Source organism: Arctopsyche grandis, chromosome 9 (assembly GCF_051622035.1).
Source record: "Arctopsyche grandis isolate Sample6627 chromosome 9, ASM5162203v2, whole genome shotgun sequence".
NCBI lineage: Eukaryota > Metazoa > Arthropoda > Insecta > Trichoptera > Hydropsychidae > Arctopsyche > Arctopsyche grandis.
Genome location: NC_135363.1, coordinates 15,782,731 through 15,797,620, shown reverse-complemented (window position 1 = coordinate 15,797,620; position 14,890 = coordinate 15,782,731). Strand labels below are relative to the sequence as shown.

General features: G+C 31.6%; 1 protein-coding gene across 1 annotated transcript; it reads left to right on the top strand.

Annotated features, from left to right (window-relative positions):
- The first annotated feature begins 2,467 nt into the window (after window positions 1-2,467).
- On the top strand, window positions 2,468-12,002 carry LOC143917290 (synaptotagmin-15-like). Its single transcript, XM_077438774.1, has 9 exons — window positions 2,468-2,624; window positions 3,959-4,095; window positions 4,272-4,360; window positions 6,962-7,086; window positions 9,528-9,621; window positions 11,052-11,219; window positions 11,297-11,404; window positions 11,587-11,797; window positions 11,875-12,002. Exons 1-9 carry the CDS (start codon window positions 2,518-2,520, stop codon window positions 12,000-12,002), a joined length of 1,167 nt encoding a protein of 388 aa, XP_077294900.1. The 5' UTR covers window positions 2,468-2,517.
- The last annotated feature ends 2,888 nt before the right edge of the window (window positions 12,003-14,890 follow it).

Sequence of the window (14,890 nt, the reverse complement as noted above, 5' to 3'; positions counted from 1 at the left end):
ACATATGTATTGTTAATCTGTGTCTGATAGCACGGAGCAACAAAAAAATCATGTTTTTTTATTTATCGGAGCGGAAACTAATCAATCTTTACTAAGTTTGATCCAATAATTTCGAATATGACAATAACTTTTATTGGCTTGCTCTTGTTAAAGAGATATGATCGTTTAAAAAAATGGGCAACTTTTATAGATTTTTGGCTTTGGCAGTATTTAATTCAAAGATTAGTATTGCTATGCCAAAAATGAGTATTGTTAGATGTTTTTATGTATTGATTTCAATTTTGTATTGTTTTGATTAAAACACTTATAATTAATTATCTAGGGAATTTGTCAAAAATATTTTTTTTTTACCCATTTTTTCCGTAATATTATGAGCTAATTTCTCTATTTTCACTTTGCAACGTTTATGATGGTTGATATTTAATAAAATCAATAGAAAAAAACATCTGACTGTCGATTCCAATATTCACTTTTGACACAGCAATGTTGAATTAATGACTGCATAACTTTTCAACGAGAGCACGCCAATAAAAAGATTGCCATGTTCGAATTTAGTGGGACTGGGCAAAGATTGATAAGTTTCCGGTCCAGTATTTTTTTGTTGTTATTTATTTGTTCAATATATACATATGTATTTCTTCAATATAACTGTTGATGGGTGATTTCCGGTAAGGAAAATTATTGCTTTCTTTGATATACATACATATGTACGTAAGTATATGATGTAAAGGTATGTATATTAAAGACATTGCTTGCCATGTATTCCGCGTACATGAATTCGTTTAAAATATTGTCGAAGATGTCACACGTATTCGATTTCCCCGTGTTAAGCAGGAAAATGGGAAATGTGCAACGTCACATTGTATTCGACGTGATTTTATTCGTACATATAATATCATGTTCTATTAACATAAAGGTCCTTGTATATTAACCAGCACTGCACGTCGACAGCTCGGCATAACGTTGCTCGGAAAAGATTACTTCTATTCATATTATACGCACAGCACCGCCCCGTTTTCGGCACGTTCATATTTGTTTTGGACGAGTGCAAAGCAAAATCGGCTTACAAATACATTACAGAGCGCAACGATACAGCGCAATATTGCTTGCGCCGTATCGTCTAGTCAATACTATTACAATATGACGTTTCCGAAAATATTCATATGCGCATAACACCACTTTCGTTAGTACGGGTGCACTCGCCATTATGAGGTCACTTCATGCGTGAACATTTACACAGTGGCCAAAGAAATCTGTTTCTGCTTGATACGTTTCGGTGACATGTACTGCTGTATACTATTTTATTTTTATACATATATGCCAGGAAGGCCTAACAGATAAAGATTAAGCCAGCAGTATAGCTCGGTCGTGAAGCTTCTGCTTAGCGTCGAGAGGCGCCGGGTTCGATCCCATGAGCTGACCTCGATTGAAAATATTTTTTTGAGTTTATCTGTAGTGCTGCTGGTCAGACCTGGATATTTGTGACTCCAGGTCGATCGTTTCCTATTAGAGTTTGCCAATTTTCTCTAATTTAATTGTTGAAACGGTACCCGGTAAAATTGGCTAAATATCCTTCCTACCTACTATGTCACCACTATTTGAGATTAATTAATGTACAATAAAATTTATGTACAATTCATAGATGTCTCGTTAATTTGCGAGTTTTTCAGTGTCTCAAAGTTCAGCGACTTGTATAATAATAAAAAATGCTGCAATGTTTGTAGTTGGACAGGAAGGCGCATTGGGTTTACCTGTACGGCTTTCCTGGTCTATATGTATGTAAATAAATAAAATAAAAATAAACCCCAATGCACCTTACTGGCCAAACAATGCAGCATTTTTATTACAAGACACTGAAAAACTCGAAATTGACGAGACATCTATGAATTTTAAAGTGTATATAAATTTTATTGTACATATATACTCAAATAGTGGTGACATAGTAGGTTGGATGGTTTTTAGCCAATTTAATGGAACAACCGTTTCAACAATGAAATCAGAAAAATTGGCAAACTCCGATTGGAAACGATCGACTTGGAGTCACAAATATCATTCTCTTGTATCAAATATCATACTGTCTTGCCAGCAGCATTATAGATATACTCAGAATAAATTCTTTTCAATCGAGGTCCAACTCACGGGATCGAACCCGGCGCCTCTCGGTGCTCGACAAAAGCCCAACCACCGAGCCAAGCTGCTGGCTATGAATAGGTCGTGTTGGTTGCTCCTGTTTCAGAAATATACAAACGTATATGTATATCTACGTCACATATACAAACATTACAGAATAAATTAATGTGTCCGTATATAATGTTTTTCATACTGCTGTTTACGTGCAGTTGCCGGCTTGAGCTGTGCTGGTGAAAATTAAGCTTAATGCGTTACATATGTAGACATGTCCAATTCCAATTTCTAATAATATGTAGTATTAATTGTATTAATCTTTTTTTTTTCATTTTAGATCCTATGGTGTTAGCTATTGGCATTTGTTTTGGCATCCTCTGCGTCTTGGCACTAATGGTGAAAAAAGTTTTGAAGAACAAGACTCCTCTCGGCTCCCAGGAAGTATCCCCACCTTCTATCCTGGTCTACCCGGCACAAAACGGTCAAGCTCCACAGTTCTTGTAAGTTTTACTCCCCCCCCTCTCCACCCCATCCCTCCAGGATTCTCTCCATGAACTCATTAAGCGTGCGGATGTATACAAGTTTGTAAAGTTCAAAGGTGAAATGCAAATTTTGTTAGAGGTAAAACAATTTGATAAGAATAAGTAATTTCGCCGAGTGAGAGAGAGATTAGGCGAAAAAGTCGACCTCTTTGATTATATTTATATAAAAAAATGTTTTATTTGTATGTTAGATAACATTGAAGTCCAATTAATTAAAACGCATACAATGTATGTATATATTTATTGACATTCAAATTATGAGATACTACAAAACGGTATGACGTACAAACGAATCGATATATCCATGTGTTATGTATAATATGTAATAATTACAACATATCTTGAAAATACAATGTATGTTTAATATTTTCTTTTCTATGAAATATGTATGAATGCGAGGTTGAGAGCCGCAGTTGTACTGCGGTTTCTCAAATGCGACGTTTAATATGAATATGAAGAGACTCATTTGTCAAAAGTTTACATCTCTACGTACAATGTACATAAATATGTATTTAATACATTTACATATACAGATCCACTTGATAATTATTCAGTTTTGAATGATTTTTGCTAACTTGATAGACTAGGGTTTGTTTTTTTTTTTGCTCGGAAATATCTTAAAGACCTTATTGGTTATTCAATAAGTCACTTGTGCACCCGCTTCGGCCCGCATGCTTGCGTCAGTACTCGTTAATCTTGTTTTAAACCTCACAGTCAAGGGTTTTGAGTCAAAACCCTTGATCTGTGAGGTTTGAAAATTTTTGACAATGAGATATTTTTACAGCTCGTTTTCTTGACGGATGAAACCTAAAAAAGTCTGAAGATTTATTTCAGTTTAGTTTTGTATATATATTGTAGCTGTCTTTGTATTGATTCGCTCTCTACAAATACCTGTATATAATGTAAAATTTGCGTTCCGAAGGTGTACGTTTCAGAAAGGCATTCAATGTTCGAATTTTTCAAGTACCATCACAGCTCCCCGTTTCGCAAACAAACCCTTTTAATTTCAACGTCGATCTTTTGAAAATTTTCTGGCGTATTTACAACTTTAGAGTGGTTCTCAAGGTATCTGAAAGTCTTAGAAGGATATTTCGTGAATAATTTCGTTGATACAATAAATGCAAATATTTCGCGACACATTAATTTGCCTCAGTATCCATTATGACTATAGTGCAATGTCAATGTCAAAGTCATAAATTTTAACGGTATTTTTAGGGCTATTCAATGACATCTCATTTTTTTTCAAATGCAATAAAATTAACGCTATTCTTTACATTTTTCTGTTCAAATAGAACTAAGGAGATCAACTTTTCGCTTCCGTCACCAAGGTCGAGTTCTCTGAACGAGTTGAATGTGGGCTCGGGGGCGGAGACCGAGCCTGAAGACACTTTGGCCCCCATTCGCCCCCAACAACGCTCCAATTCATTCAGTAAGTGTACATATGTTTCTTACATATGTACATACATATTTTCTTTGTATGTATGTACATTAAAGGTATACTCAATTATGTATGTTAAGTCTCATGTATTGAATTACTGAACTAACTAACGAACGCTTTGCTACAATATACTTAAGATTATTTATTCCTTTTTATTTTTTGAAAAGCTGCTTGTTCAGATCTCGGCGTGATTGATCCATCACTGTATCAGGAGAATTTCTTGGACGACGATCTACTGTGGCCTGAAGGACATGTGGTAAACTTATAATTTTATATATACATATGTATTAAATGGGCTAACTATATACATACATATATAGGTTCCACTCGACTTCGCTCGGTACTTGTAATATAATACAATTAAAAATGGCATTTACGCATCTAATAGTACGCATTCATTTGTTTTTTTTTTTATTAAATTTATTATTGGAATCGAATTTATTTGAATCTTTAACGACAGCCAATCAGAAACGAATTTGACGAGAGCCAATCAGAAATGAATTACTCTACACAAAGCGAAAGATCTTTGTTTTATATATTTACTAGTGGCCTGTGTGTACATACTCGTGCACTCGGTAAAATATCGCAATTCGGATCAACTGAAGCCGACATAAACAAAAGACTAAATTTAATATACGATTTTTTTTTTTCAAAAATTTTAATTAAATTTTAAATATTATTAATGTGAACGAAGTGACATGCACAAAGCCCACGCTATGCCGCGTCTCTTTCCACGATATATGTACGATTCCAAGGGGAGAAAGAGTAAGGGCGCGAACACACAGCGCGGGATGTGGGATGTGGTATATGGGGCTTTTTTCAGATAGTTTTAAACATACAGAAAAAACATGTTATACGGCGGTCATATACACGGTAACGTGTGGTATATGTATGTATATGTACATGGGACCGTCTATTCATTGGAGTGATCTCGTTGAAATTTTATAGTATTGTTTATCCTTGCTTGACGGGGATATACATACATACATATACTAAAACGACCCTTTGGAGCATTGCTTGACAGTGATCGATAACGTTGTAAAATATATAGCAGAACTTGTCGAAAATAAAGATTACATTAAGGATTTCAAGCTTTTATTGTTTATTAATTCAGTTTTAAGCTTAATTACATAGCCATGTTTCGCGTGTGAATGGAGAGAAAAATGCATTTACATACAATATATTTATTTTAAAGTAACATTAAATATTTTGTTATGTGATTCATTTTACATGTTTTTGAAAAAAAAAATCGCTATGTGCTATTATTTTCATCACAATTATTTTAAATAACTGCACAATTTTCAGTTGCACATAATTTTTGCAATTAAAAGAAACCGACAATATCTTTCAGGAAAATGTGTAGTTATTTTATTTGTTAATTTTACACGTCTCAGAAAGACAATTAGCCTGCAAATTATAAACTAATATTATATTACATATACATATGTATATATAATTTTTTTTATATTTTTTCTATTTTCCTTGTATACAAGTATTGTATATTCTGATAAAAATTATTGTTCCATGACAATATATGTACATAAATGATTACTTGAGGCAAACATTTTTTGGACGTGCAACATTTTTTTTTTTAAATAGTGGAGAGACATTTTTTTATGTGGAGCATCCCGTTTTGAGTCTTGGGAAATATGGTGAGCCTATTTATAGAAAACATTTCTTAATATGAATTTCTAAAATAATAAAAGCAAGATATATATTTTCTTAACATAAATTATTGATGTTTACCATTTCAAAGAAATTTAAAAATAGAATATTAATATTGAAGTAGACTTTATTTATTCTTCGTATAAAAATACAAAAATAACCATTTCGAAACATTTATACATTTTATACAAAAATTCACCAAGAATGAGTTGCACATTAAAAAAATAGATTTTTTAATCATTTAAACGCCAGAATACAGGTATTTTGTCGGGAGTAACAATTAATTACGCATAAAAGACCCTCGGGAAAGAGATACGAACTTCTAGCGAAATTTGATTAAAATTATATGTACCTAAATACGTACATACGTGAAACACGACCTTTTTGTACATACATTTATTATGTACACTTAATCCTTGAATATATCGAGATTCGAGAGTGGGTGTCATTGTTATGAAACTGGAGGGAAAAAATAAACATGTAAGGCAAGATTATGAGGGTTTAGTTGAAGGCTTTGAGGGCTTCGTAGCCAAACGCTCCTACCCGGTCCCCGAAGTCTGTGTCTGTATATTAAAATACGAAAGGGCAAAGGGATATGGCTGGGACTCGATAAATTACTGTCAAACTTTACGCCAGCCCAGTTCATACCTGAAATGATCCGTTTAAATTTAATAATAATCGCAATGCAGAACGTCATATGTATGTATTTCACGTCGAAGTTTCAAAATTCATACATTATTAATTTTATACAACGGAATGTTATACCGAATTTTGCATACGCTGGAATATGCACATGGATAATCTGATAAGCATACGCTTTTAAACTGAATAACAGCATCAAAATGTTTAGTATGCAAAGGGTTTATTTCGGAACAGACGTCAATCAGAATCCCATTTTGTTAATGATGAATTAAGCATACTCGTATGTACAATGTACTCCGAGCTCACAATAATTGAAATTTATTATTCAATGTTTGGTCATGTATGTATGTATGTATGTACATACATTCATCTGATATGCATCGATAGTTATGTCAAATTTATGTCCATTAATATGATGACGATAAATTATTCTAGGCCATAATATTATATTATACCTAACATACCTGTTTATTTCAAAGATTGCTCAGTAGTGGTTTTCATCATGGATTAATCAATTATTGTTTATTATATGTTGTAATTAATTTTCCAGGGACGATTGTGGTTTAGTCTGCGGTATGAGAGTGGTACAGAAAAACTCCTAGTTACCCTGGTGAAGGCCAAGAATTTACCATCACGCACCATAGCATCGATCAACACGTGCGATCCTTACGTCAGGTAAACAAAATCAGTCTTACCTGTTTTCTTGTTTTGTAATTCTTGACAAAATAATAGATTTATGTATTAAGAAAAGCGCTGAGATTTTCTGTGTGGGTGGCACAATCATATTTGATTGTGCCATTATTTTTAAATGGTACAATCATATTAGATTGTGCCATTTTTTTTAATATAATAGAACATTTTCACAAAGAAGTGTCACAAAATAGAAATACTCTTTCGAACAACGGGCACTCTAAAGCCATTTTATAAGATTTGATTTTTTCCGATTTCTTTTTCTATCAGGATTTTAGCCCTGGATTTGAAATAAATACTCTGCTGACTCAAGGTAAAAATAAAATGATCTGAAGATTGCTGTTTTGTTAGGTGTGGTATATTATCTACGACGCTAAAGGGGTGGCTCTATGGCCACCCGCTCGGTTAATGGCGTATTGATTTATTATTCATGCAGTGTTAACAATTTGAAATTCATAGCAGCCACTCCCCGTGGGAGATAGTTGGTTTTGTCTCGGAATGTTTGCAAAATAATTGCCACCTCTGTCAGAAAATTGACTTACCAGTCGACCGTTAGTAAAGCAATTAATCCTGTGCAACTCTCAGATCCAATACAAATGTGAATAGTGAAAACAAACTTTGATTTCGAAGTTCTTTAGTAAAAGTTCTGAAGCTTTAGACATTTTACAGAAGATCGAAAAGTTTGATTTTTTGTAATTATAATAATTCCTACAGTTGCCGATTTATTATATTTATATAAAAACAATCATGGAAATTATGCCTTTTTATTTGTTGATAATTATAGTGGCGTGCTGTGACATTTAAAAAAGGGGACTAGGTATGCACAGCAAAAATATTTTGAATTTTTGAATTATAATAATCTGTCTTGAAGTGGTGACTATAATTTTTCATTTTTGGGCTAATAGAAATAGCTTATATAACCCACCTATTTTAAAAACATCTTGTTTGTCTTCAAAACTTAATCTTCTAAATGATTTTCCGAACAATCGTTCGAGAATGCAACATTCCAAGGCCTTGTTATTTGTTTCCGCACGCTCCGCACTAATTTGTTCTGAAGGAATCTGTTCGTGAGCCGAGTCCTTTACCATGGTTGTACTCATATAGTTATGTGTAAATATGTGTTATTTTAATTTAAAAAAAATTGTTCAGAATGATGTTTGATAGATACAAATCAGAATATTCTTAGTAAAAATTCCATATATACTTGAAGAGATGAGTAAATTAAAAAATGTTTTGTTTTCGACGGAACAAAGACAAAACTGCGAAGAAAATAGAATTCTGACGGCTAGTCCGTGCAAGCAAACGACGCGGTGGACCATACTAGGTACCACTACCTGAGAGACGATTCCGGTTTTGAACTTCGCTAATCTGAGTCAACATATGAACTATTTAAATTTATTGTAATTGAATTGTTGATATTTTTTCATTTTGGGGCACTAGCCTAGTCTATTTGGTTTAATGACGGTACGCCACTGCTTTGTATATTCATATGTATGTATGTATGTACAAATAAAATATTTACTATAGACATACATAGAATAGAAAATATATTAGAGTGCAAGTATTCAGTTTCGCGTGGGATAATACTAGATTAAATAAAGGAGGTGATGTTGTTTAATGTTATTTAAAATATGATATTTTTTAAATTTTGTTATTAAATCGCTCTTCAGAAAGTGTACAGCTTAAATTCTAAGTAGGTTTAGGTATAAAAACTATTATAAATGCTAATGGAATAGTTCCAATCTTCCTCGACAATCACATTATATTTATATCCCGACAATTGGAATAGCATATCTAGGATAGAGTGAGTACCTCTATTGACCCAGCTATAAATTACGATAACTTAAATTCGGGCAAACATTTCGGGAAATGGTTCACATCATCTTCTCGATGGGACACGGTGATATGTGCTGGCAATCATTTGCTCTTTGATATGGGCTAGAATTACGAAATCGATCACGTACACACACTCTAATCCAGATTGCGTATTTATACAAGTTCAAATGGTATTTATTTACGTACATATTATGTCGAGTACAATGTGAAGCTAATTATAAAATTGGCAAAGAGAAATTGTATGTATTTTTAACTCTAATTACTGTCGTTGTTTAAAAGTGCTTTTATTCGCGAATATAATGAACTGAGAAAGCTTTTTGCGAAATTACATGCGAGGAAAGAAAGCCGCCGATGGCACGAGGCAAATAAAGTTTTCCATTTTTATCAAGAAGTAAAAATTGTATTATAAAAATAGCATGTCAAAAAAAGAACAGCGCGTTGTTTATGCTAAAATGAAATTTTCGTTTACTTTGAGTGCACTCGAAATGTGTCTCTAAAATATTTTGTGTATTAAAAATATTTAATCTGACGTTAATTTCATTATAATGTCTATTTTCAAAATAATACATGATTCTTTATTAAAATTTCAGGTTGCAATTAATGCCGGACGAGCGTCGAACTTTACAATCTAAACAGAAAAAGAAAACGTGCAATCCATTCTTCGAGGAAACTTTCGTATTTCAAGTAGGAAATTTTAAGCAAATTAATATATTATAATATAACTGCTAGCTTTGAAGCTCATACATATTTACCTGAAAGTTTGAATTTTCACAAAGTCCGCTTTGAAAAAGACCCGGCACTATACGTAAACAGCACCGCACGAAGGAGACTAGTTCTGTTCATAATATACAGCACCACTCGCTTTCAGCACGTTCATACTTGTTTTAGACGAGTGCAAGGCAACATCGGATTACATATACATTACAGAGCGCGACGATACGACGTAATATTGCCACAATATGACATTTCCAAAAGTATTCACATCCGCATGGTAGCACTTTTATTAGTACGGGTGCACCCGCCACTATGACGTCACGTCATGTGTGAATATTTCTACAGGTGCCAAAGAAAACCGCTTCTGCTCGATAAATTTCGGTGACATGTACATACTGCTATATAATATGAATAGATCGGTTGTTACAGATTATAGAACATATGAATGTGTTCATATAGAATGTACTACAGAATATTTTTCGTGCTGCTGTTTACGTGCAGTTGTCAGATTAAGCTACACTGGTATAAACATATAAATATAAGTTTTTAATGTAAACGTATTTGCGTTTATTAATTACGTATATTAAATTTCGTGTGTTATAATTTTTTTTTTTTTTGATTTTTAAATGCTGTTTATTATTACGAAATTATGTTCACAATACATTTTATATATATTTTAGTAGCTACTGATCTACTGATCATTTTCTATTTTACAATTTTAATTTAATTTTGTTCTTAATTATAGTAATATATTATTCTAATGTTAATGTACAGCATAATAGGAAAAATAACTCAAAAACCTATTTACAATTTTTATAATTACTGATAATACATAATATTAATTAAAAACTCTCTAAAGCAGATTGTGTTTAGGTAATCTTCATAAGTATATGCATTTAAATCTATTGAAATAATTCATCAATTGAATTTTCCTCGAAAATTCTCATATAACGCTTTCCAATGACATAAAATAAATAATTCTAGCGAGAAGACGTTAAAGTTTTATAGATTAATCATGAAGATACATACGTTAGAGTACGTTTCATTGCCACGTTTTAACTTTTCACGGCTTATAAAGTTTTATAGCTTTCCTATCCCTCTACACGTTCGCATTTTCTGCTATTTACCATTACGCATTAACGGTTTTAGTATTTGTATTATTTGCGCTCTCCTTGACGACTACGAGTCAATATCGCACAACTGCATTGCGAATGTCACTTTTGCACTATCTGCATATAATTTTAATTTTAATTATCGTGTTACTATAGCGATTGCGTTTTTTTGTTTTTTTCTTACCAATATCAATAACGCTTTGAAAAAAAACGGGTCACGGCTTAAATGATTGTCTTGTTTTCATCGCTGTGCAAAATTATCTCTCCAAAGTCACCTTCATGTTTCAGGTGTCTACTAAGAGTTTCAAGGAGTTGATTTTGAAGATGACCGTGATGGATGGTGGAAGACCAAAAGCTAGACAAACTCTGGGCCACATACTTTTCCCCTTAGCCGCACTACCGGATGAAGAAAATTCCACGGAAGAACCTCACCTTTACAAACTCGATCTGGAAAAGGTGCAAATCAAATCAATGCGTGTAAACTCTGTTTGAAATGTTCGAACAATTGAACTAGTTGAAAATATTTTTTCTAGGATCCACAAGAGCCGACTTCTGATCTTGGAGAAATGTTGGTCTCGTTGTTGTATAACGAAAATTTGCATAGACTCACTGTCACTGTTATAGAGGCACGACGACTTAAGGTGCTATATTTGTTATGATTCAAAATTTAATCAAATACAATTATGAAAAACGTACTTATTGACATTCATAGAGTACCTACGTAGAGTAGATAGAATGACATTTCAATATTTTTTTATAGAAATAGAATAATTTTATATGCAACATCAGCAAATTAACTAAGCTTTTATTCTAAAATTCAAAGATCAAAGGAGAAAGGAAGCAAGTTTATGTACGAGTCACAATGAATTTGCAATATCGTGCTGTAAAGAGCAAAAGAAGTCGTTGGGCACCAGCTACTGGTGATGGAGAAGCGGCTATCAGCGAATGTTTCCATTTTAGACTACCAGCAACTGGAATACCACTGGCTTGCGTCACCTTGCATTTATTGCAAGCTGGAGCAAAATGTTCCAGAGGTGATTGTTTTTACAAAAACATAAATCCTCCGTATATTATAAATAAATAACTCATTGACCATTATGTGGTATTTCAGATAAGGTCATAGGAAAATTCGTTTTGGGATCATTTATGTTTGCTAGAGGAAAAGCGCTAGAACACTGGAACGCAGCCCTCGCCAACCCCATGGAACAAGTTCAACAATGGCATGCACTCAGTATTTAAATTATTGAAATTTTATTATAATACAATATTACTCTAAAATTAAACACATGTCTCATTCAAAAATACCTTGTACACATATGTATGTATGTGTGTGTACATACATATATACTTACTAATATTATCTTACAACTGTTAAGAGGAATTATACAATAATCTTGATGTTTAATATATGTACATGGATATTTACATATGTATATGTGCAGTCCAAGTGTTCACTCTGGTTCGTTCAGGGCCGCTTTAAGGGGTGCAGAACACCCGAGCGCCAAACCCGCAAAGGGCGCCAAGTTCCACGAAAAAAAAATTATATAGTTTCATATCATTTCAAAAATTATATGTGTCAAAAAGCCATATGTTCCATAGCCATTTGGTATAATATTTTAAGTAGAATTAATGTAGTAAGACATATGATTCAAAAATCTGACGTAATGTAGGCCTACAACATTAGAAATGCTGGAAATCGTCAATGATTATCTAAAAGAGTGTAGAACAGACGATGGCTTTAAATCCGTGTTGGGTGAAGCTAAAATAATTGCTGAATCAATAGATTGTGAAACAACATTTCCAATTGTTGGTATAGTTAGACCACTTAAGAGAAAAGCCATGTTTCTGTATGAAAATTTGGATGAGAGTATTGATTTGTCTGAACATCATTATAAAGTAAATTTTTATTTCACTCATAGATAGAGATTTACAAAATAGATGAAAGGTTTGAACCTATGAAGAAACAAAATCAGCCCTTTCAATTTTTAAATAATATAAATTCGTTATTAATACTTGATAAAGCTACAATAATTTACAGATCGAATTATCAAATTAGTGCTTAGATATTAGAAGAACTTCAAATAATTTCAACTTACATTAATATGAATGCATTAGCCGTTTTAGATAATATGTTCGAAAAGGGGCTAACTAATACGTTTCCAAATGTTACAAAAGCTCTTAGAATATGTTTGACTATGCCTGTAATAGTAGCCATCTGGGGAAAGATCGTTTTCTAAACTGAAAAAATATTTGTGATCTACCATGTTACAAGACACTAATTATTATTTTTTTTAATTGGGGGGGGGGGGGTGCAAATTTCGGATTTGCACCCGGGTGCCAACCACCCCTAGAGCGGCCTTGAGTTCATAAACATACTGGCTTGTTCATACACTTAGTGCTAACAGTCAAAAGCTATTTTAAAATAGACTCACCGGGTGTCGCATGAAATTTTCAGCTGTCAAAACCTTTGAGATAAAAGAGGTAAATCCTAGGGAAACTGCATTGCAACGTTGCTATAATTCCCGTTTCCGCTAGTATTAAAAATATTACAACCTAGGGTTGGCATATATACATATTATACATACATAGAGGATGGGTCGAACATTTGAGAATACTTAAGCTTATGCCTAATGTGTAGTTTGTGCATGAACAAACTATTTCGTTTGTTAATTTTTTCTTTTGTGTACAGTATAACTGGTCACATTGGTTCGTGTATGAACAAACTAGTATGTTCATGTAAGATCGAAATGTACACTTTGACTGTTACATATACATGAAAACTACACATATTTACATATTTTTTAATTCGCATATGTATATGTGCATATATTGATTCAATATGTAAATCAATAAATATTTATTTACAGATAAATAGTTATTATAAAATAAATTGGTTGAAATGAAATATTTTGTAAGTATAAACAATATTTACAGTAAAGTTTTATATCCCTGTATACAATATAAATACATAATATGTGTACCTTCCTAGTTAAAACTATTTAATATTTACATTCCATTATTAAATTAAATTAAATCCTAAAGTGATTGATTGAATAATTAGTATTTGTAAATTTATAAGGAAAATAATATATACATATATATGTACTTCTAATTATTAAATTATTTATTTGAAATTATATTAATTGAAAGGGTTTCAATATATTTTTTATATCTTTACACTCCAAATGCTTTTTTTATCATTTTTTTACTACCTTCATAAACTATATTACATTATATAATGTACCTTAAATCAATTATCATACTATGAAACTCATTCTGAAACATATCTTTACTATATGTAAAACATAAAAAATATGTACCTATGTATTTTATAATATCATACAAATTGCAGTTGCAAAGCACAAACTTTAAAATATTTATACCTATGTACATATATATAGGTATCTAAAAGGATAAATAATCATATTTATGTATGTATATTTTATTGGAAGTTTAAAAAAATTTTCTATCTACCTATATATATGTATATATATATATATACATATATATATATATATATATATATATATATATATATATATATATATATATATATATATATATATATATATATATATACATATATTTGATTCAATTAAAACAACACTTTACCTGCATTCTATACATAGTATATATACGAGTATGTAGGTAAATAATGTGAAATAAAATGTTTATGTGAAAATTTTATCTCTTGTTTGTATGATGAGTAATAAAAGAATGTTATATTTATAAAGAAAATAAATTATATAAATACATATAATATATAAAAAAAAACAAGATTCCAATATTAATGTTAAATAAAAAATAGTTGAAAATGTAAAACTATTATTCTCGAGCTATGTAATATAATACTATTTATTTTTATGCAAAATAAAGGTCCCAAAAAAAATTGAGTTTTCTTCTGGAATTAAATTAAGTCATTTTTGAACTTAAAAAAACTACAATTAATTTTGTTTATATAAAAAACTTAAATATTGGCTTCACGATAAAAAGTATTAGGAGGTTAAAAGTTCAAACTCATCTACCTGCATGGCTACAATTTGAAAATGATAATGAAATTTTTAAATGTTATAATAATAAAATTACTTTAATTAAAATACGGATGTGTGGATTGAAATTGTAATACG